Source organism: Hyla sarda, chromosome 3, assembly GCF_029499605.1.
Source record: "Hyla sarda isolate aHylSar1 chromosome 3, aHylSar1.hap1, whole genome shotgun sequence".
NCBI classification, from domain to species: Eukaryota; Metazoa; Chordata; class Amphibia; order Anura; family Hylidae; genus Hyla; species Hyla sarda.
Genome location: NC_079191.1, coordinates 205,162,988 through 205,184,575, shown reverse-complemented (window position 1 = coordinate 205,184,575; position 21,588 = coordinate 205,162,988). Strand labels below are relative to the sequence as shown.

Sequence of the window (21,588 nt, the reverse complement as noted above, 5' to 3'; positions counted from 1 at the left end):
GGAGGTGAGTAGAAGCTGTTTTTTTCTTTATTATACAGCCTGGAGACATCGATTAAATAAACTTTTTTGTGGGACAATCCTTTTAAAGGCTGGATTCACATACAGCATTTTAATGACTTTTCAGTCTCTTTCCTAGGTGTTTTTGTTGTAGTTGTAGACAGCTTACATTAAAATGTATAGTACACACAAAGGAGGTCCACAGTATTCCATCCAGCAAATCATGACACATACTTCCAGAATGGGCAAAAATGTTGATCTCTGTCATTCATCTGGTAAATGTGGTTTATATACACTGCTCAAAAACATAAAGGGAATACTTAAACAACACAATGTAACTCCAAGTCAATCACACTTCTGTGAAATCACACTGTCCACTCAGGAAGCAACACTGATTGACAATCAATTTCACATGCTGTTGTGCAAATGGAACAGACAACAGGTGGAAATTATAGGCAATTAGCAAGACATCCCCAAAAAAGGAGTGGTTCTGCAGGTGGTGACCACAGACCACTTCTCAGTTCCTATGCTTCTTGACTGATATTTTGGTCACGTTTGAATGCTGGCAGTGCTTTCCCTCTAGTGGTAGCATGAGACGGAGTCTACAACTCACATAAGTGGCTCAGGTAGTGCAGCTCATCCAGGATGGCACATTAATGCGAGCTGTGGCAAGAAGGTTTACTTTGTCTGTCAGCGTAGTATTCAGAGCATGGAGGCGCTACCCGGAGACAGACCAGTACATCAGGAGATATGGAGGAGGCTGTAGGAGGGCAACAAACCAGCAGCAGGACCGCTACTTTTGCCTTTGTGCAAGGAGGAGCAGGAGGAGCACTGCCAGAGCCCTGCATACAGCCCAACACCGTACAGGACGTTTGGCATTTGCCTGAGAACACCAAGATTGGCAAATTCGCCACCGGCACCCTGTGCTCTTCACAGATGAAAGCAGGTTCACACCGAGCACATGTGACAGACGTGACAGAGTCTGAAGACACCATGGAGAATGTTCTGCTGCCTGCAACAAGCTCCAGCATGACAATTTTGGCAGTGGGACAGTAATGGTGTGGGGTGGGGGGCGCACAGCCCTCCATGTGCTTGCCAGAGGTAGCCTGATTGCCATTAGGTACTGAGATGAGATCCTCAGACCCCGTGTGAGACCACATGCTGGTGCGGTTGGCCCTGGGTTCCACCTAATGCAAGACAATGCTAGACCTCATGTGGCTGAAGTTTGTCAGCAGTTCATGCAAGAGGAAGGCATTGATGCTATGGACTGGCCCACCCGTTCCGCAGACCTGAATTCGATGGAGGACATCTGGGACATCATGTCTCACTCTATCCACCAACGCCAAGTTGCACTACAGAGGCCACCTCATCGGGAGCATGCCCAGGCATTGTAGGGAGGTCATACGCGCATGTGGAGGCCACACACACAACTGAGCCTCATTTTGACTTGTTTTAAAGGACATTACATCAAAGTTGGATCAGCCTGTAGTGTGGTTTTCCACTTTGATTTTGAGTGTGACTCCATATCCAGACCTCCATGGGTTGATAACTTTGATTTCCATTGATAATTTTTGTGTGATTTTGTTTTCAGCACATTCAACTATGTAAAAATGAAAGTATTTCATATGATTAGTTCATTCATTCAGATCTAGGATGTGTTATCTTAGTGTTCCCATTATTTTTATTGAGCAGTGTATCTAATGAACCCCATTGCCTGTTGGAAACTGTTTAACTCAGATTAAATCCAGCATAACAACAGAAAAAAATACCACCAAAAACACTTGTAAAAGTTTAAAATTCATGATCTTTTTTATATCAGTTTAAAATAATTATGGGCATGATCTCTAGATAAAGCTTAAAAAATATATATATATTTTGACATGTTGTAGAGACATGTCAAAAGTTTTGATTGGTTGGGGTGTGAGTGTTCAGACCACACCCATTGCTAGAACGGGATGATAGAAGACTGGGCTAAGCACATTTTCTCCCAAGTCAGAGCATAAAGTTCGGTGAGAGAAGCGCTGGGCCACATGATTCTCTCCCCACTTGTTCTTGCGATTAGTTGGGGATTGAACGCTCAGACTCTGACCAAATCAAACTTGTGACAGGTCTCTAGGAGATGTCAAAAGTTTTTTTATAGCAAGAAGATGTTATTTAAGAAACGTGCTCTGGATTTATCAAAATAAACTTATTATTCATTGTCAACTGTTACACAATTCATTAAAGGAGTTCTCCACTTGTAAGAAGGGTCACTTTAAAATGGGCTGATCACAAAATATCAACCTGCTGGAATCTGAGCTGTGATCAAGTGATGAGCTGTAATCTGCCAGGAAACCTGGTAGAAAGGGTTCAATTTCCCTGCAGCACCTTCATAGGAAAAATGGAGCATTACAAAGTATGCATGCAAATGTGTGGTCTATGTAGGATAAGTCCTTCAGAAAGAAAGACTCTTTGAAGTTGCTCTCTGGTTTAGAAATTAGGAACTTAAATAGAAAACCCCCTTAGAGTCACTCAATGATGCAGGAGTCTGGCTAGATGCTCTATTGGTTTGGGTTGTCCCAGGGGCCCAGTGTATCAGGTAACAACTAGGAAGGAGATTTATCAAGCTCTGTAGTAGATTTTTTTTTTGCGTAAAATAGTTGCACGTACTTGCGCAAGTGCGACTTTTCTATACATGCTGCGACTTTTTGATTTTTGCTTATTCCAAAGCACATTTCTGAAATCTGCTCACGTAGTAATATTTATTTTTTTACTTTGCAGTGGTCATGTATTTATCAAATGCAATAGTCGCTATTTATGAAGAAAAAAAGTTGCATCTTCATTTAAAAGTGGCATATGTATTCCAGGTCCAACCTGGCTTACAGAAAGTGCATACGTCTGCAGAAAAGGAAATTAACACCCACTTTAACAACTGTTCTTGTTCTGCATCATGAAACAAAGCTACAACATTAATGTTAATTATAGAAAAAAATGTATTATATAACTAATAACTATTAATTTTAAGGTTGAAAATACACACTGCACACCTTGTTAATTTTAGGACACATACACGCTGGCGTACCCACTAAATTTTAAAATTAATGTTGTGTTAAAATAGAATAAGGCACAAAATAATTGTGTAAGAATTTTTACAGACTACATAAATAACCCATATGTGGCACTAAATATTTTCCTTAGAAAAAAAAAAAAAACATCCATTGTAACATAGCTTCATGCGCATTTTGGGGTGGGTAACGTACCAAGCTTTTTTTCATTTTTTTTGTGGCTTCACTATTGCTTATGTGCCTGTTGGTGCTGCGCTGTCTCCCCTCCTGAAGTAAACTCCGGCCTCAACGCAGCGACGCTCAGCCCACCGTCACAAAATGGAGGCTCATAATTAAACAAAAAAGCCTCCAGAGTATGGATATTCATGGTGCGGCATAGTATGCTTTTAATATTTTTTTTTATTTCTGAAGAGGATGGATGGGTTGTTGCGGGATAGTTGGAGTGCAGCTATTTAGTGCCCTGCAGGTTGTAAGCCACCCCCCCCCCCCCCCCCATCCAGCTATTAACAGAAGGGACAACTTTTCTGCTTTAAAAAATGCTTTTATATGTGGGTTTCTCGGGTTTTGCTTGCGTGTGATTTATCAAGGTCGTACAACTATTTGATAAATAGGTTGCATGTAAGCAAAAGAAAGTTAAAACAAATTATCATATTAAAGCCATACGTTTGAAGAAGATAATGATAAATCTCCTTCTAGATGTCTTTGAGGGGTGTTACATTTACCCTTCTTTCCAGTATCTAATTATAAAATAAACAGAGTGACGGTGGTTGACATGCCCACTCCATGCATTTTTTTTTTAAGGTACACCTTAGGCCTTATAATAGGCTCTGTAATTGAGCTCCAACATACAAGATCTCCTCACGCATGTAACAGGGCCCTGAATCCTAGTTTGCTGTAATGTGGAAGCATGTCTGTTTCATGCTGCCTGTGGTTTCTGGCAGGTTCCCTTTAACACACATGACAGTGGGTTACACACACAGGGTTTCACACACAGGTCTGCATGGAACTACGGTATATTTCTCAATCATGGCTGTCAGCAAAGTTGCTCTAGTTATTTATTTTAGACTGGTTACAAAACAAAATTTTCCTCAAACCCCAAATGGCACTGGCATAGGCAAAATGTGTTACTGCAAGTGACAAACAGTCCCTTACATTGCTTTCGGATTTGATGGATGCCTCCAACAGAAATTTAAGACCCCTCAAAGCAATCGTAAAAAAAAAGAGCACTTTACAATATTATATATGTTCAGATTTCTAATATCTAAACATGCTCAGTAAAAAGTATTGGTTAAATGCAAATCCCCTTAGAAGATTTCTCTTACTGAGTATACCCAAAATACTATTTTCTGTCCTAGAGATGAAGTACCCAGAGCTGCGGCAGTGTTCTGTAACATAGCTTTCACTACCTAAATATCAGTTCTCGAAATTACACCAAGAAAACTAGATGTTCATTCTCAGCTTCTGCTAAATGGTATGTCTAGAAAAGGACAACTTGTTAGAGAGGTAAATACAATTCTGGTGGCACTTCATGAAATTGAAACTATAAATAAAGATACTGAAAAAATGCAATAGAAAGAATGACATGAATGAGAAAATGGCAGCATAACATTAGAGCAGGAATGAGAGCTGGAAGAGAATGTACTTGGGGAAATACAACATGGACGGAAGACAAATGAGTCACAAAGCAGAGAGGATACTCAAGAGATGCCACTGAAACAACACCGGCTGAGGAATCAGAAGGCCTCCTCATGAAAGCCATTTGTCAAAAGGGTGTTTACCTCAGGGGGGCTACTTGCTGGTAGAATTTTGTGGACTTATTTAGAAAATGAACTAGCAAATACTAACCAAACAATACAATGGTATAAAACATATACACTGGCTGCAACCTGAAGAGGTGTTAAGAAATCCTTAATAAATAAATTGGTTTATAAAGGATGTTAAAGTGTGTGTTTTCACATTCAGGCTTTTTTATACAATTTTTGAAGCACAAGCCAGTAATGGATTTAACATTTTTTTAATCCAAAAGGAACCTAAGCAACAGGGAGGTGTTCAATTCATAGTGAAAAGTACCGTATTTTTCGCAGTATAAGATGCACTTTTTCTTCCCCAAAACTGGGGGGAAAAAGTTGGTGCGTCTTATACGGCGAATACACACACCTATCGTGGCGGTCCCTGCGGCCATCAATGGCCGGGACCCACGGCTAATAGACGACATCACCGAACGCGGTGATGCCCTGTATTAACCCTTCAGACACGGCGATCAAAGCTGACAGCCGTGTCTGAAGGGAAAGTGACACTAACCCGGCTGCTCAGTCGGGCTGTTCGGGACCGCCGCGGCGTCCCGAACAGCTTACGGGACACCGGGGGGGGACCTTACCTGCCTCCCCGGTGTCTGCTCCGTGCCAGGATCCCCTGCATGGCCGGCGCTTTCCTTCTACGTCATCACGCCATCATCCAATAGGAGTGGCGTGCGTAGCGACGTGATGACGACGACGGAGAGCGTGGATCCCGGGGAAGAAGACGTCCGGAGCGTCAGGGACACCACAGGGACGCGGCGACAGCGATGGAGCGACATCCAGGGCAGTGGTGACGAACGGTGACTGGTCCGGATCGGCGGGGACACGTGAGTATTACCTCCTATATCAGTAGTCTTCAACCTGCGGACCTCCAGATGTTGCAAATTTACAATTCCCAGCATGCCCGGACAGCCAACGGCTGTCCGGGCATGCTGGGAGTTGCAGTTTTGCAACATCTGGAGGTCCGCAGGTTGAAGATCACTGTTGGGTTCAGAATCTTTTTTTTTTCAAGATTTTGCACCTTTAAAATTGGGTGTGCGGTTTTATATGCCGGTGCGTCCTATTGGGTGAAAAATACGGTAGGTTTCAAGAAGCAACAGTATTTCAATGGTACTCAATCCAAATGCGTGAAAACTTGATACTATATTTGGACATCACAGCACAAATCATTGCAGAATGATACAACTCTGCTGAATGCCACAGGGAATGCCAAAAAATCAATGTCATCTGCCGAGTTGTATCATCCTGCACACTTTTGTACTCTGATGCCCAAATAAGGCATTAAGCTTTCCTGCATTTGGGGCAAATGCAACTCAAATATTGTGTTGTTGTTTAACCCCTTAAGGACTCAGCCCATTTTGGCCTTAAGGACAATTTAATTTTTACGTTTTCATTTTTTCCTCCTCGCCTTCTAAAAATCATAACTTTTATATTTTCATCCACAGACTAGTATGAGGGCTTGTTTTTTGCGTGACCAGTTGTCCTTTGTAATGACATCACTCATTATATCATAAAATGTATGGCGCAACCAAAAAACACTATTTTTGTGGGGAAATTAAAACGAAAAACGCAATTTTGCTAATTTTGGAAGGTTTTGTTTTCACGCCGTACAATTTATGGTAAAAATGACGTGTGTTCTTTATTCTTAGGGTCAATACGATTAAAATGATACCCATTATTATATACTTTTATATTATTGTTGCGCTTAAAAAAAATCACAAACTTTTTAACCAAATTAGTACGTTTATAATCCCTTTATTTTGATGACCTCTAACTTTTTAATTTTTCCGTATAAGCGGCGGTATGGGGGCTAATTTTTTGCGCCATGATCTGTACTTTTTTTTGATACCACATTTGCATATAAAAAACTTTTAATACACTTTTTATAATTTTTTTTAAATAAAATGTATTAAAAAAGTAGGAATTTTGGACTTTTTTTTATTTTTTTTCGTTCACGCCGTTCACCGTACGGGATCATTAACATTTTATTTTAATAGTTCGGACATTTACGCACGCGGCGATACCAAATATGTCTATAAAAAATGTTTTTTTTACGCTTTTTGGGGGTAAAATAGGAAAAAACGGACGTTTTACTTTTTTAATGGGGGAGGGGATTTTTCACTTTTTTTTTTACTTTTACATTTTTTTACATTTTTTTTTTACACTTGAATAGTCCCCATAGGGGACTATTCATAGCAATACCATGATTGCTAATACTGATCTGTTCTATGTATAGGACATAGACCAGATCAGTATTATCGGTCATCTCCTGCTCTGGTCTGCTCGATCACAGACCAGAGCAGGAGACGCCGGGAGCCGCACGGAGGAAGGAGAGGGGACCTCCGTGCGGCGTTATGAATGATCGGATCCCCGCAGCAGCGCTGCGGGCGATCCGATCGTTCATTTAAATCGCGAACTCCCGCAGATGCCGGGATCTGTATTGATCCCGGCACCTGAGGGGTTAATGGCGGACGCCCGCAAGATCGCGGGCGTCGGCCATTGCCGGCGGGTCCCTGGCTGCGATCAGCAGCCGGGATCAGCCGCGCATGACACGGGCATCGCTCCGATGCCCGCGGTTATGCTTAGGACGTAAATGTACGTCCTGGTGCGTTAAGTACCACCTCACCAGGACGTACATTTACGTCCTGCGTCCTTAAGGGGTTAAAAGCCTCCATATTTCCTTTGCACATGTCCTCCATTTTTTTGTCCATTCCTGGCACTGGCTTCCAAAACTGTTTTAAAAATTATAAACGTGAGAACACACCCTTATACTAGTCTAGCTCATCAATACAGATGATCAATACCAGAATTCCTAAAATTCCCTTACATAGCTGAGATACATTACATAACTTGATTTTGGGTTCAGTTTTATAAGAAGAAAATGAGAAGAAAATAAGTGGACAGGCCTAAAATTTGGTAGCAGGCAAAGACTAATTTCAATTTTGGCAGGATAGGACAATCATGTAATGAGTATGGTGGCCTCACCCAACAGCAGATGTCACGGTAAAGAAGGATTGAGCATTTTGGATTCTTACATGCTTGATCCTTTTGTTCTCAGGGGAGATAACATGTTGATACATTTTCTACTTTCCCCATTAAGACTACATAAACCCTCACTGAGCTGAGGATGCATGTGTGTGGAAGGATCTTAAGAAAGAACTGATGACCTTGTTTGGCTGTCACGTCTCTAAAATGCACAGCCAGCTTTTGTATATGCTGGTCTTTACTACACGTACTGCCTCATATCCACCCCCTGCCCTATACATATTGTTTGTCTTGGGAAGGGGGATATAAAATGACTCCTGGGAAACATGCATTCAGCAGACAGCTAACTTACGTTTATTGTCAAATTAAATGGGAATTGCCATCTCAAACTATTATCTCTAGATCAAGGGATAACACGCTGACCTGTGGGGCTGCAACCCTCATCGGTCACAGGGGGACACAATTGTCATCAGAATATATCATTTACACTACACATACTCAGTTAGCAGTCCATCTATTCTCTATGGAGCTGCCAGAAACTCCCAAGTTCAGTGTAGCATTAATTCCAGGGACAAATCGTGTCCCTGTTCTTGAGATTGGTGGGGACCCAGTAGTCAGACTAACACTGATCAGCTTGTTATACCTTATCCTATGACTAGGGGATCTTGAGATGGGAACATACTTATAAGCAAAAATGCTTGACCTAGACTGCATATTTATGGATGAGAATCAGGGATGAGCTCGTGGGTCAAGGGAAGGGTAGGGTTCTACAAAAAGCTATCTAAAAGGTATAGTACCAGCTTGGGTTCAAACAAAGGCATAAACTTTTTTTTACCCTATTGGGCAGAATAACATAGTAGATGCTACTCTGTCCTCCAAAAACAACATATTTAGGGATGGATAGGGGAGGCTAACTGATGTCTACAGGTAGAAAAATCCAATTAAATTCAAAGGGGAAGTTAATGGAAAAAAAATTCTGTTAAGTATGGAACTTAGACGGCATTCAATTTCATATTATACCTTCCCTGTTGGACTCCGCTATCACTGCAGACAAGATTTCTGAGGCGGTTGCGGAAATGCAGAATGGCAAAGCGCCTGGTGCTGATGGCCTCCCTGCAGAGGTATATGTGAAATATGCTGCCCTTCTTTAGGCCTCCCCTGAAAGCCACATTTGGAGGTGCCTTTAAAACAGGGTATCTTCCATCCACTTGGTATGCTGCTAATAATGTAGTTCTTCTTAAGCCAGATAAAGATCCCCTTGAGTGTGGTTTCTACAGGCCGATCTTATTGGTTAATGTAGACTATAAAATCCAACAAAAGTGCTGGCCAGTAGGCTGAACCAGGTTATTCTTTCTATTATCCATGGGGACCAAATGGGCTTTAATCCTGGTAAGCCCACATCAAAGAATATAAGGAGGGTGCAGGTAGCGGTTCAGATGGGTGTGGCATTGGAGGAGCACTGCCTGGGCTTTGGCCTCCTTGGATGCAGCCAAAGCTTTTGATTCTGTAGAGTGGGATTATTTGCGAGAGGTTCTTCAGCATTTTGGTTTTGGCCCTAAATTTACTAAGTCGTTATCAATCTTATATTCATCCCCCCAGGCCCAGGTAACAGTGAACCCTTTACCCGGGTAGGTGGACGTGCTAGGGTTGCCTCCTGTTGCCGCTTTATTTTGTGCTGGAGCCCCTGGCTCTTCTCCTCCGGCAGAACCAGGCAAATTATGGTATTTTCTTGGGCAGGAGGAAGTATCGCTTTGGTCTTTATGCGGACGATATGGAATTATTTATGCTCCAACCCCATGTGACCAACGCCATCTCTGTCACTGATCGATTTGGGGATTTTTCAGGCCTGAGAATTAATTGGGCGAAGTAAGTCTATAAGCCGTTATGACTGTGACCTTGGCCCTCTGTCCTCTGTGGGCTGTTTGTTGTTACCCAATTTAAATACCTGGGAATAGGGATGCATGCAGTGATCTCCCAATTAATGTTCTGTCTTTCCTCTCCTATGTTAAAGATAAGTTCAAGGTATGGAGTGCCCTGCTGCTGGCCAGCAGAATAAACTTAGTTAAGATGACAGAGGAATTTAGGTAAGACTATCTCCTGGAACACTCCTCTAACCCAGTTCCAGACACCTTTTTCAAGTTTCTTGACTCCCTTCCTTTATCTGGGGGGCAAGTAGGTCCACCTTGCGATGCCCTAAAGACCTGGCGGGATGGCACTCCCTAACTTTAGAGCTTATTTCCTGACAAGTAAGCTATATCCAGCATTAAGTGTCTACGGATCGCTTGCCAAATGCCAAGCATCCCCTGGCTAATTTTTTGGGTCTTGAATCCTTACTGCCCTTCCAGGTCTGACGGCAGTCTCAGACCATGTCTTTGTTAAATGACATTCAGGCTGACCTTCCGTTGTGTGACAATCCCCGCTTCCCCCGCCTGACTGATGTTCTAGACCCTCCCTTCTGGACAGGCCATGGGGTTACACAACTGGGCAACATGTTCCTGGACTATACCCTGAAGTATTTTACTCAAGTCAAGTCCAACACTTTCAGGTTCCCCGCAAAGCACTTTAAAGGTACCTTCAGCTTGGCCATGCTCTCAATGCCCAATTCTCCTCTTATTTTCTATCCCGGTCCCATAAGACCACCTGATCTGTTTCTTTGGGGCCCTCCTGGAGGAATCCTGGCAACATCACATGAGGATCTTCCTTCAAGAAGTGCTCTTCCTGGCAAGGAAGGCAATAGCCTTACGCTTGATGGACCCCCTTCCCTCTCTCCCAATGAAAGAAACTGGCTAATGACATTATAACCTTTGAACAACTGGTTTTCAAACATAGGAAGTATCCTGATAAATTCTATAAGGTGTGGGGAACTTGGTGTAAATCTCCTCTTACTTAGTACTTACCTTCAGCATTTGCCTCTGATGTCTTCAGGTACCCTTGGCCCCCCCCTTTTTAATCTTGTACCTATCCTACCTCTTTCTCTGTCTTCTCCTTCCTTTCCACCTTTTTTCCCTGTTCTGTGGTATTATAGGGAATCCTTTTACCTGTGGGATGGCAGTGCCTCGTCTCCGATAGGTCATCCTGACTCTGTACACCAGTGATGTGAAGGAGTTTTGTTATTGTTCATGTTTATGTTCTAGTTTGAACTCGTTGTTGGGTTTTATATCCCTGCATGTTCTGTTTTAACTGACTATGTACTATGACAATTGTGACTCTTGCTATGGTTATTATTCCCGTCGCTTGTAACGATGACCTGTGAATACATTGTATTTGCCTCTACTCACTTCTCAATAAAAAGAGTTTAATAAAAAAAAAGTAAAATAAAATAAACACTATGGAACTAAACAGCGCATAAAAAATTCCAGTGTAAACAGAGCCTATTTCATAACAGTTTAACAAATGTAATGCTATTCATACATATTAATACACAACCACTTACCAAAGCCAGCAATGTCCAAAACACCAATAAAGAAGGCAGAACTCTCAAAGGGGAAGCATTGGTTTACTCTGTTAACCACATGATCAAAGAGACGGCTGTACACTGCCTTTGCCAATGCATCTCGAGCATTGTTTGCCTGCTCCACTTTCAGTGGCACCCTACAAAAAAAAAAAGATTAATTCATTTTCTGAGGAGAGCTCATTAATAATCACAATTTACTGGCTTGACAGAGAAGAGAACTATAAATAGTCCAATATGTATTGGAATTTTTTTTTTTTTGGCCTTTGATTTAATGGGCAAATGGGCAAGTATATCAAAATTTCTAAATGTTTATAATCGATTTCTTGGGTGTACAATGACACCCACTATTCCCACTGTGTTTCTCAGCTCAACCACAACAGTAAATCACCATTCATTGAGGTGACACTTTGTGAAAACAAGTGATTGTGGACTTCAGTGACCAATGGTGCCAAATTTGCATGGTAAATATAGAAGAAACTTTTTACTGTTAGGAATCAGTGTATTATTATTGCCATATGAATGATTGAAGGAATACTCTGTGGACACTGCATATATCATAAGGAAAGTCTTAGAAACTTCAGAGACAATAATATATGTAATGCAATACACTGCAGATTGGCTTCTTGGTTGCTGAGTATAACCAGAAGCTGTCCCTATGCTCAACAGGAAGTTATTGCATTAGCACTAATAGAAAGAGAAGCATCTATGCACAAAAAAGAAAATGTGAATATTAAAAGAGTTTTTATAAATGTGACACTAATGGTACATCAACAAGATATGCCCTAAGCCTCTGTGGGTGTGGGTACTGCACCTAGCTTAAAGGGGTATTCGGGCCAAAGACATCCTATCCCCTATCCAAAGGATAGGGGATAAGATGTCTGATCGCGGGGGCCCACCGCCGTCACGCCCCCTCCCATAGACATGAAAGGAAGGGGCATGGCGTGTCTATGGGAGGGAGAGGGGATAATATCTCCAAGATGTCTTTGGCCGGAATACCCCTTTAAGATCTAGGGCTGCAGGTAAGCTGAAAGACCCTCAAGACCCTCAAGCCTAAAACAGACAAGAGGACTGTGTTACACACACACATATATATATATATATATATATATATATATACACACACACACACAGACATTGTGGTGAAACATCCCCAGCTTTCCCAATAAGCTATACTTGTAGAACAGAAATGACAAGTCTCTCAGCTACATAAATACCAAGAGATGCGCTTTATTAAAATGTCCTCAATGATTATTAAACTGTCACATTACAAACTATTTATACCCACCGCAATATAGTAAATCTGCAGCTGCTACACACTGTTAATATATTAATTTATCACTTTTAGGATATTTTTTAATAAATATGTTAAACAGTTTAAAAAAAAGAAATACTGTTTCTATATAGATTAATTTGTCCTAGATATTTAGTAGATAAATAACATTTCCACAAATATGGGATGCAGAGAAACACGTGTATTTCTGATTCTAAACCAATATTTCCTGTTCTTCCATGGTGAGAAAAAAAAAATGCTGAAAAGATGCAGCATCAGCACTAAACATTGTCCTCCTCTTCCTCCTTTCTTTATGTTCTACTACATACTGTATAATCCAAGATTTCAAACAAAGATAAAACATGACACATTTCCCCGGGGGGAACAATAGATGTGGAGCAAGGGGTGAATAAAGGGAAACTGACAACAGGGTCTCCCACACTAAATCCAATACCCAGGGTTATAGATTACAATGAGGTATCACTTACCCGGATCCGCAGTCTGGTTACTAAAATACCCGTTTTATTAACCTCCATTGCAAATATGTAAATAAGTGGCTTTGCGCAGTGGATACTGAACCTGTTCAATCTGTGCGTAATGACGGGCGATACAGGGGCCGGAGCATCGTTACATCACGGCTCGCCCCTCATGATGTCCAGGCCCGCCCCCTCAATACAAGTCTATGGGAAGGGGCGTGGGGGTCGTCACGCTCCCTGCAATAGACTTGCATTAAGAGGGAGGGCCGTGATGTCACGAGGGGCGGAGCCATAACGTCACGCTGCTCCATCCCCTCTATCACCCATCACTATGCACAGAGTGAACTCTCTCGGTGTAGTAATGAAAGTGCGGTGCCGCAGTGGTGACCCCGGCGATCTGACATCTTATCCCTTATCCTTTGGATAGGGGATAAGATGTCTAGGAGCGGAGTACCCCTTTAAACGTGACTATGGGATTCTACTAGGGAAATCATGTTTTATAATAAATGCCCCTTCCTGGATCCTCCCACTGCCCTACCTTCAGCAGCAGATCAGCACACAAACTGTTCAATACAGTAGACTGTTGGCTTCCCAGCCAGTAGTCCTGTGGTAATGACATGTATGTTGCCTTTCTTTCCTTCAAGGAATGTATAAAATACATTCACATATTAATACAGAGGAGTCGGAGTCGGGGAGTCGGAAGCACAGAAAACTCCGGAGTCGGAATTGGAGTTGGAAGATTTATCTACCGACTCCACAGCCCTGATTTCTAATAAAGACTATTTGCAAAGTTGCTTCATTTCTTACTTTAAAAAAAACCCTGGTGCAATAAAAATATAACCAATTGCAAAGTTCATATTGTATTACATTTTACAATTGGATCTTCCCATATTATGATTTAGAAAACCTGTCCAAATGCTCAGCAGATGGCCATACTTCACCTGAGCCAACAGGTTCATAAAGTTCTGGAGAAGTATTAAACTTCTTAAATCTGTCTGTGAACTGTTTTACCGAGAAGAGAATCAAATGTTTTCCCTGGCAGCGCCTCCTATTATTTGGATGCTCATTGTGTAACTGATTGATCTGTTTACTTTCTTTTCAGCACGTTTCATGCATTTCTCTTCAATAATACATTTGTTCCGTGGTTGTACAGAGAAATCTTTGTGTTATACTCTTAATCTACAAGATTTATTATGCCCCACAGAGATATGCTGAAGCTAAATACCTTTCCTATGCATAAATATGTCCCTGCATCAATTTGAGCTCGGGAAATAACCGCTATCCCCTCTAAATCCAGATGTTCCTGGTACTGGTAGCTAAATATATTGTGATCTAACAACAAACTTTAAATAGGGATGCGCAGGATTAAAGAAATAAGGGCATGTTCTTCTAAAAAAAAACTTGTCTACAGGTTGTATTTGGTACAACAAACTTCGCTCCCTTTACTTTAACAAAAATGAGCTGCAATGCAACACATAATGGCCCTTATTTACTAAGAGTGGAGTGCGCGTTTCTTTGTGGGTTTTAATTCCCTACAATTTATTTCCCACGGTATTTACTAAGGTTTCCCTACATTTTCCACTTTTCCCTACACTGCTTTTTTTTTTTTTTTTTTTTTTTTTTTAACACATGCTCTGATCTGTCTGGTTTTCCTCAGCTGAAATCCACCACATTTTATGTGGAAACCTTAGTAAAAATGTTGGTTTTTTGTGGAAATGTCAGGAACACGCCCCCTTTTCCCGGAAGTCATGTGGTCACGCCAAGGTTTTTTCAATTCTGGCGCAAATTTTGACGCAAATTCTGGCACAGACAGAATTTCTGGCGCAATGCGACAGAATCTGATGCACAACGCGACAAAACATGTCGGGTTTGTAATAGTAAATGAGGGGCCACTGTGAGAACAGGTGTGGTGGTGATTTTGAAAGAAAGCAGCTATGTTTTTCTTATCTAGCATTTGCATTGATGTCCGATCCTCAGGATAGGCCTTCGATGTGTGACCGGCAGGGTGCTGACACCAGGCACCCCCCACCATTCAGCAGTTTGGCAGACCACCATCTCCAGCATATTCATGAATGTGGGCTTAAAAGCAGTTGCCTTCTTTCATAGTGTGGTGGCGCAACGGTACTGCAGCACAACTCCCACAATGAACAGAGCCATCTGCTTCCGGACCCGTTCACTGTCTATATGCTGAAGCCGCGGCTCTGCTTATGACACATTCATGGCTTATCCTGATTCATTTGGCTCATATGCCAGACTATACAGACAGATGACTTTTCTTTTCTTTGTTTTATTCATAATACAAAAAGAAAAAGCAGCAGAAACAAAAATGCATAAAACTTTAAAGTGAGAAAAGATTTTCTTACATTTGCCAAATCAAAGGGCCCATTGAATCTGACATAATACCCAATTCTTTTTCCCCATTTACTCCTTCAAAACAGCTACCCTTGAGAAAGTTTATTTAAACTGGCAAAGTTATCCACTATGCACAGAAAAGAGGATATCTATCTGATCATTGAGGGTCTGACCGATGAGGATGCTGGAGATCTCGAAAACATGGTTCCAAGTCTCCAGTTTGAATTATTGTGAATGTGCAACACTGCTCTATTCATTATCTATGGGAGGCAAACACTTTCTCCAGAATCTCCAGCAGCTCCCATAGAAAAGGACTATAGTGGTGGTGGCGTGCCATTAAAGTCTAACAGGAGACTTTGGATACCATTCTTGAGATCTCAGTAGGACCCAACAGTCAACATATAGTTTTCCAATATCTTGTGGATAGGGGATAATTTTTCCACTTGGAAAAACCCTTTGACAACAAACCATAGATGCATTATTAAAGAGTGTGCTACCTAAAAAATACCTAAATAAAATAAAAAATGACATGGGTGGTAAAAGAGCTCCTAAAACAAGTGGCATGCCCCTATTTTTTCCAAACCCTCAAAATGGCCAAAATTGGCCAATCTTTGTCTCGTGTATGGTCAGCTTTATGTTCCATAAAAAACAGTCATTATGAAAAACTGTATGCAGTCACTTGGCACTTCTACTAAATATGCCCTGTAGGGGCTTCAAGGCTGTGGTCAATGTGTGACATGTTACATAAAGTACTATGTTCAAATTACAGGTGACATATTTGTGACCTTTTAGGTTTTCGGTAGCTGCATGTTGAGCCAAAAACTATTTCAGCAGCCACATTTGGCATTTGTGGTGTCGAATGTACATATAGTGAGTTTCATATGTTAAGTCCACAAAATCTCTCTGTGACTTGCCAAAGGTTGTCATAGTGTAGCATGCAACATAAGAAGCAGATAGGCCTGCTGTACAACATACAACATGCTGCAATGCTGATGCATATTTGGCAGTCCATGCAAGAGTCTTTTTCTAATAATGGAAGCAGAAAAACTGTGCTTCTCATAATCTCCATTAAATCTCCTGTGGATATTCTTCAAAAAATAAATAACACAAGGTTCAAGACAGATACCGGAAAAATTACATAACACTAGACTTTTATGAAAGAAATTCATGAACGCCTTAGTGCTACGCACTTGTTCATGTAAGACAAGTTTATAGAAATTGCCATTGCAGTACATGATGGACCAGTTTATTTATGGTCATAGGGGAGATCAAAACCTGTGCAGAGGAAAAGTTGCTGAGTTGTCCATAGCAACCAATCAGATCGCTTCTTTCAATTTGTAGAGACCTTGTTAAAAATGAAATAAGCAATCTGATTGGTTGCTATGGGCAACTTTTCCTTTGCACAGGTTTTGACAAATCTCCCCCACAGACCTTATGATTGATTTATTGGGAGGATTAAGATCCTTGGAAGGCTAAAATTACCCCTAGTGTGTCCTACTTTATGTTTTTAGCTTATTTGTTAGAGAAAACTAAAGTGCTATTTAATGCTTCTGGCCTTTTAAATCCTCTAATCCTCTTAGAATGCTAATTTCCAGAAGTGAAGGCCTACAAGGTCCTATCATTCAAGGCACGTTTAGGTGAAATTATAGTCTGTTTAGACCAGGGAGTATCTGTTACTACTTTATAGATCAATGTTGGTTGATACACAATTACCACATTTGTAAAGGATGTTCCCAGGAGGAATGGAAACAACTCTTACAAGTGACAGTCATCCGTTCTTTATATACAGGTCGGAGAGGTATGACAAAAATGTGCCGAACACATATTTATACAGTTATATCAAATGCCGGAGAGATTGGCAATAAATGAAAGTCAAAATCACATAGAACCAAATCACAAAACCACAAGTATAATGTCACTAATTCAGCTAAATGTCTCCTAAAAAATAGCATTCATTGTCAATCTGGTCAAAAATAAAAAAAAGAGACCCACCAAAAGGAAATTATGAAAGACCCACACAGGTGAAAACAGTTAAAGGCTTGGTTTACATCTGTGATGGTCCGACGGGGACCTCTGTTTTAGATTCTGTTAAAAAGTGAAAAAAGCAGCAAGCAGTATTATTTTGTCCAGTCAAATCTAGTAAAATGAGAGACACCATGGCAGAAACACAATGAACCCCATTAAAGTCAATGGGGTTTATCAAGCTCCATTGATGTCTATTGTGCAGCAAATCAGACTGCAGTTTTGTTTTACATTCTTCTGCTCCCAGGTGAACAGAGGGCTGGGTTCACACCTCGTTTTGTACTTACGGCTCCCGTATACGGCTGGGAGGAGGGGTGGGCGGGGCTTAATCACGGCGCCCACACTCAGCCGTATAGGGGAACCGTATTTAATGCATGTCTATGAGCCGACCGGAGTGGACCGCAGCCTCCGGTCGGCTGCGTTTTCCCGACCGTAGGCAAAAACGCGGTCGACCAATGCATATGTGAACATGGCTCAATATCTTATCAGAAGTTTGAAGTTACCGACCTGAAACAGTTGTGCTAAGGTAATCTCATGGCAACACGTCAACCGGTTATGTTTAGTTATGTAATACAGACAGTTTGACACACTAAGGGAAGGTCCACATCTGCATCAGTGCTTCATTTAGGACCTTCTGTCGCAGATTCTGTTAAAATGGTGGCCAAAGCACCAAACCCATCAGGAAAACGTAGATGACAGAATAAAAAATACCCTATATAGGAAGAAAAAAAAAACTCCCCAAGTGTATTATAGTAAAATTTCTCTTTTATTGAAGATATCATAAAAAGGGATTCAAATGAAGTGCATTGACCTGAATGCGAAATGCGTTGTCATATTACTTTACTTTTTATTCATTTTATTAAAAGGGAAACCTTTATCATACTCGTCTGACGAAGTGTTTTACTCAAGTAACTCGTTAATGGAATGCAAAGCTCCCTTCTCCCAGGCGCCCAGTACAGCATCATCTTTTCCTGCTAGAACGGACACCTTGTAGTCCTCTTCCAGCATCAGAGCAACTATTGACCTGACCGACATTGCAGATGATCAGGACCGATGCACGGCGGCCACAGAGATTTTTATGAGTGCATTGCACACTCTTTCATGCGATCACCCGTGTTGTGACTACGCAACAACAAAAGGTGAGTGTGCTAATCTCACCTAACGATTGCACATTTCAAGTAACTGTCTGACCCCAGTAACGGCACTTAGATAATGCCCCCTTTGTTCAGTTTTTTTTCCATTTTTCGCTATATTAAAAAATATAGTATTTTTAATGCACATAATTTGAAGCACTTTTAATATATGTTCAATAAAAGTGAAGTTTTACTATAATACACTTGGGAGTTTTTTTTTTTTTTTATATATATAGGGTTTTTTAACCCAATCGTCTAGGTTTTCCTGATGATTTGGGGCTTGGGGCTTTGTTTAGGATTACCTCAGCCTCACCTCTGGGCAATTTGGTTTGTTTAAATGGAGGACAAAGCACAGCATGCAGAATTAAGTTGTCAAGTAAAGCCTCAGAAACTATAACGAAAAGCTAGAGGTCCCGTTTAAGCAACGGAGGTCTGTCTGGTGAGGTTGGTGTCTGAAAAGCTGTAGATCTTGTACTGACATTAAGTTTTAATACTTTTTTTGAGGCAAAATAACACAAATGTGTAGCAATAGCGAGATCTAGCCTTACTTTAACAAGCCTACTGCAGAGCACTATACCATTACACAGTACCAAGCACAGCCAGTGAGATGACAGGCTTTACCTGATAAATCCTGAAAGACTATTCAAATCATAGCACAAACACTGAGCCAATAATAAAAACATAAGATCCCTAGTGAAAAGGTGAACCATCTGAACTCAATATTAATACTTCTATTAGAAGTAGAGAATTATTCCTTATTATACAGACATGTGCTGATCCAGAAAAAGCCTTTAAACCAGGAGCTTCATGTCCATCATTCATCAATTTAAAATATCATCATCCTTTTCATAAAGAAGGTCTGCAGCAGCTGATGGGTGAGGCTGGGTTCACACTTAATAGTTATCAGTATTTTTAGGCAAGAGCAAAAAAGACAAAGTGGATTACTGACCAAAATACCACATGTAAACTACGTCTCAGGATGTGATGTTCTGCAGCAATTGAGGCACAAAACTATAACACACAAATGATAGAGGTTCACTTTTCTGTTCTGTTTAAGAACAGGATCCATATGGCTCCTGCTTTTAGTATAAAGTGTATGAAAACATGATGAAAACATTAACACTTTTTAATGACACCTTTATTCTGATCTTGGGAAAAACAGTACCTTTAAACAATATGTAATAACAGAGTAAACAGGGCCTAACAGACTACTCTTGTAGGAAGAGGTGAGGAACACTTTGATAACACCAAACCTCTCCATAAAATAGTCAAGTTTTGACATCAGAGTAAAATCTTTATACACATTTTAATGAATACTCGTACTGACATGTATAGTCGTTTAGACTTAAAAACAAATGAATAAAAGGCTGAAAAATACATACATACATATATGTGTGTGTGTGTGTGTGTGTGTGTGTGTGTGTGTGCGCGCGCGCGCGCACAGTCATGGCCATAAATGTTGGCACCCCCGAAATTTTTCAAGAAAATGAAGTATTTCTCACAGAAAAGGATTGCAGTAACATATGTTTTGCTATACGCATGTTTATTCCCTTTGTGTGTATTGGAACTAAACCCAAAAACCGCGAAAAAACGGCAAATTGGACATAATGTTACACCAAACTCCAAAAATGGTCTAGACAAAATTATTGGCACCCTTAACTTAATATTTGGTTGCACACCCTTTGGAAAAAATAACTGAAATCAGTCGCTTCCTATAACCATCAATAAGCTTCTCACACCTCTCAGCCGGAATATTGGACCACTCTTCCTTTGCAAACTGCTCCAGGTCTCTCTTATTGGAAGGGCGCCTTTTCCCAACAGCAATTTTAAGATCTCTCCACAGGTGTTCAATGGGATTTAGATCTGGACTCCTTGCTGACCACTTCAGAACTCTCCAGCACTTTGTTGCCATCCATTTCTGGGGGCTTTTCGACATATGTTTGGGGTCATTGTCCTGCTGGAAGACCCAAGATCTCGGACACAAACCCAGCTTTCTGACACTGGGCTGTACAGTGCGACCCAAAATCCATTGGTAATCCTCAGATTTCATGATGCCTTGCACACATTCAAGGCACCCAGTGCCAGAGGGAGCAAAACAACCCCAAAACATCATTGAACCTCCACCATATGTCACTGTAGGTACTGTGTTCTTTACTTTGTAGGCCTCATTCCGTTTTCAGTAAACAGTAGAATGATGTGCTTTACCAAAAAGCTCTATCTTGGTCTCATCTGATGTTTTCCCTGAAGGATTTTGGCTTACTCAAGTTCATTTTGGCAAAATGTAGTCTTTCTTTTTTATGTCTCTGTGTCAGCAGTGAGGTCCTCCTGGGTCTCCTGCCATAGCGTTTAATTTCATTTAAATATCGACAGATGCTCCCTGAGCTTGCAGGACTTTAGCTACAGCTGCCATGGGTTGCAAACTTCTTGATAATGTTGCGCACTGTGGACAAAGGCAAATCTAGATCTCTGGAGATGAACTTGTAACCTTGAGATTGTTGATATTGTCAAGTCCTCAGACAGTTCTCTTCTCCTCTTTCTGTTGTCCATGCTTAGTGTGGCACGCACAGACACACAATGCAAAGACTAAGTGAACTTCTCTCCTTTTTATCTGCTTTTAGGTGTGAGTTTTGTTACTTGCCCTAGGTGAGTTTAAAGGACCATCACATGCTTGAAAAAATCCACACCAAATTTTTCCACAATTTTGAAAAGGTGCCAATAATTTTGTCCATTTTTGGAGTTTGGTGTGACATTATGTCCAATTTGCTTTTTCCTCCCTTATTTTGGTTTAGTTCCGATACACACAAAGTGAATAAACATGTGTAAAGCAAAACATATGTTTCTGCAATCCTTTTCTGTGAGAAATACTTTCAGGGGTGCCATGACTGTATATTATTATTTATTTATTTTTTTACCACACATCTATTTGTACCAAAACTGGCACCAAAAACTATGTGTTTTCCATCTCCCACCAACTACAGGAGGGAATGTTCAAAAAACCAAGTGGTTTTCAAACAATGAAATCAACACTGATGACATGCTTTTTCCACAGCAGTTTTTGA

General features: G+C 40.9%; 1 protein-coding gene across 3 annotated transcripts in view; it reads right to left on the bottom strand.

Annotated features, from left to right (window-relative positions):
- The window catches only part of MYO6 (myosin VI), a 261,541-nt gene that overhangs the window by 115,138 nt on the left and 124,815 nt on the right, over window positions 1-21,588 (bottom strand). For all 3 annotated transcript variants that reach the window (XR_008891253.1, XM_056565911.1, XM_056565913.1), the window contains exon 13: window positions 11,256-11,413. Coding sequence is in view for 2 of the 3 variants with exons in the window: in XM_056565911.1 (XP_056421886.1) it covers window positions 11,256-11,413 (158 nt within the window). In the remaining variant the exon portion in view is untranslated. The remainder of the gene's footprint in view (window positions 1-11,255; window positions 11,414-21,588) is intronic.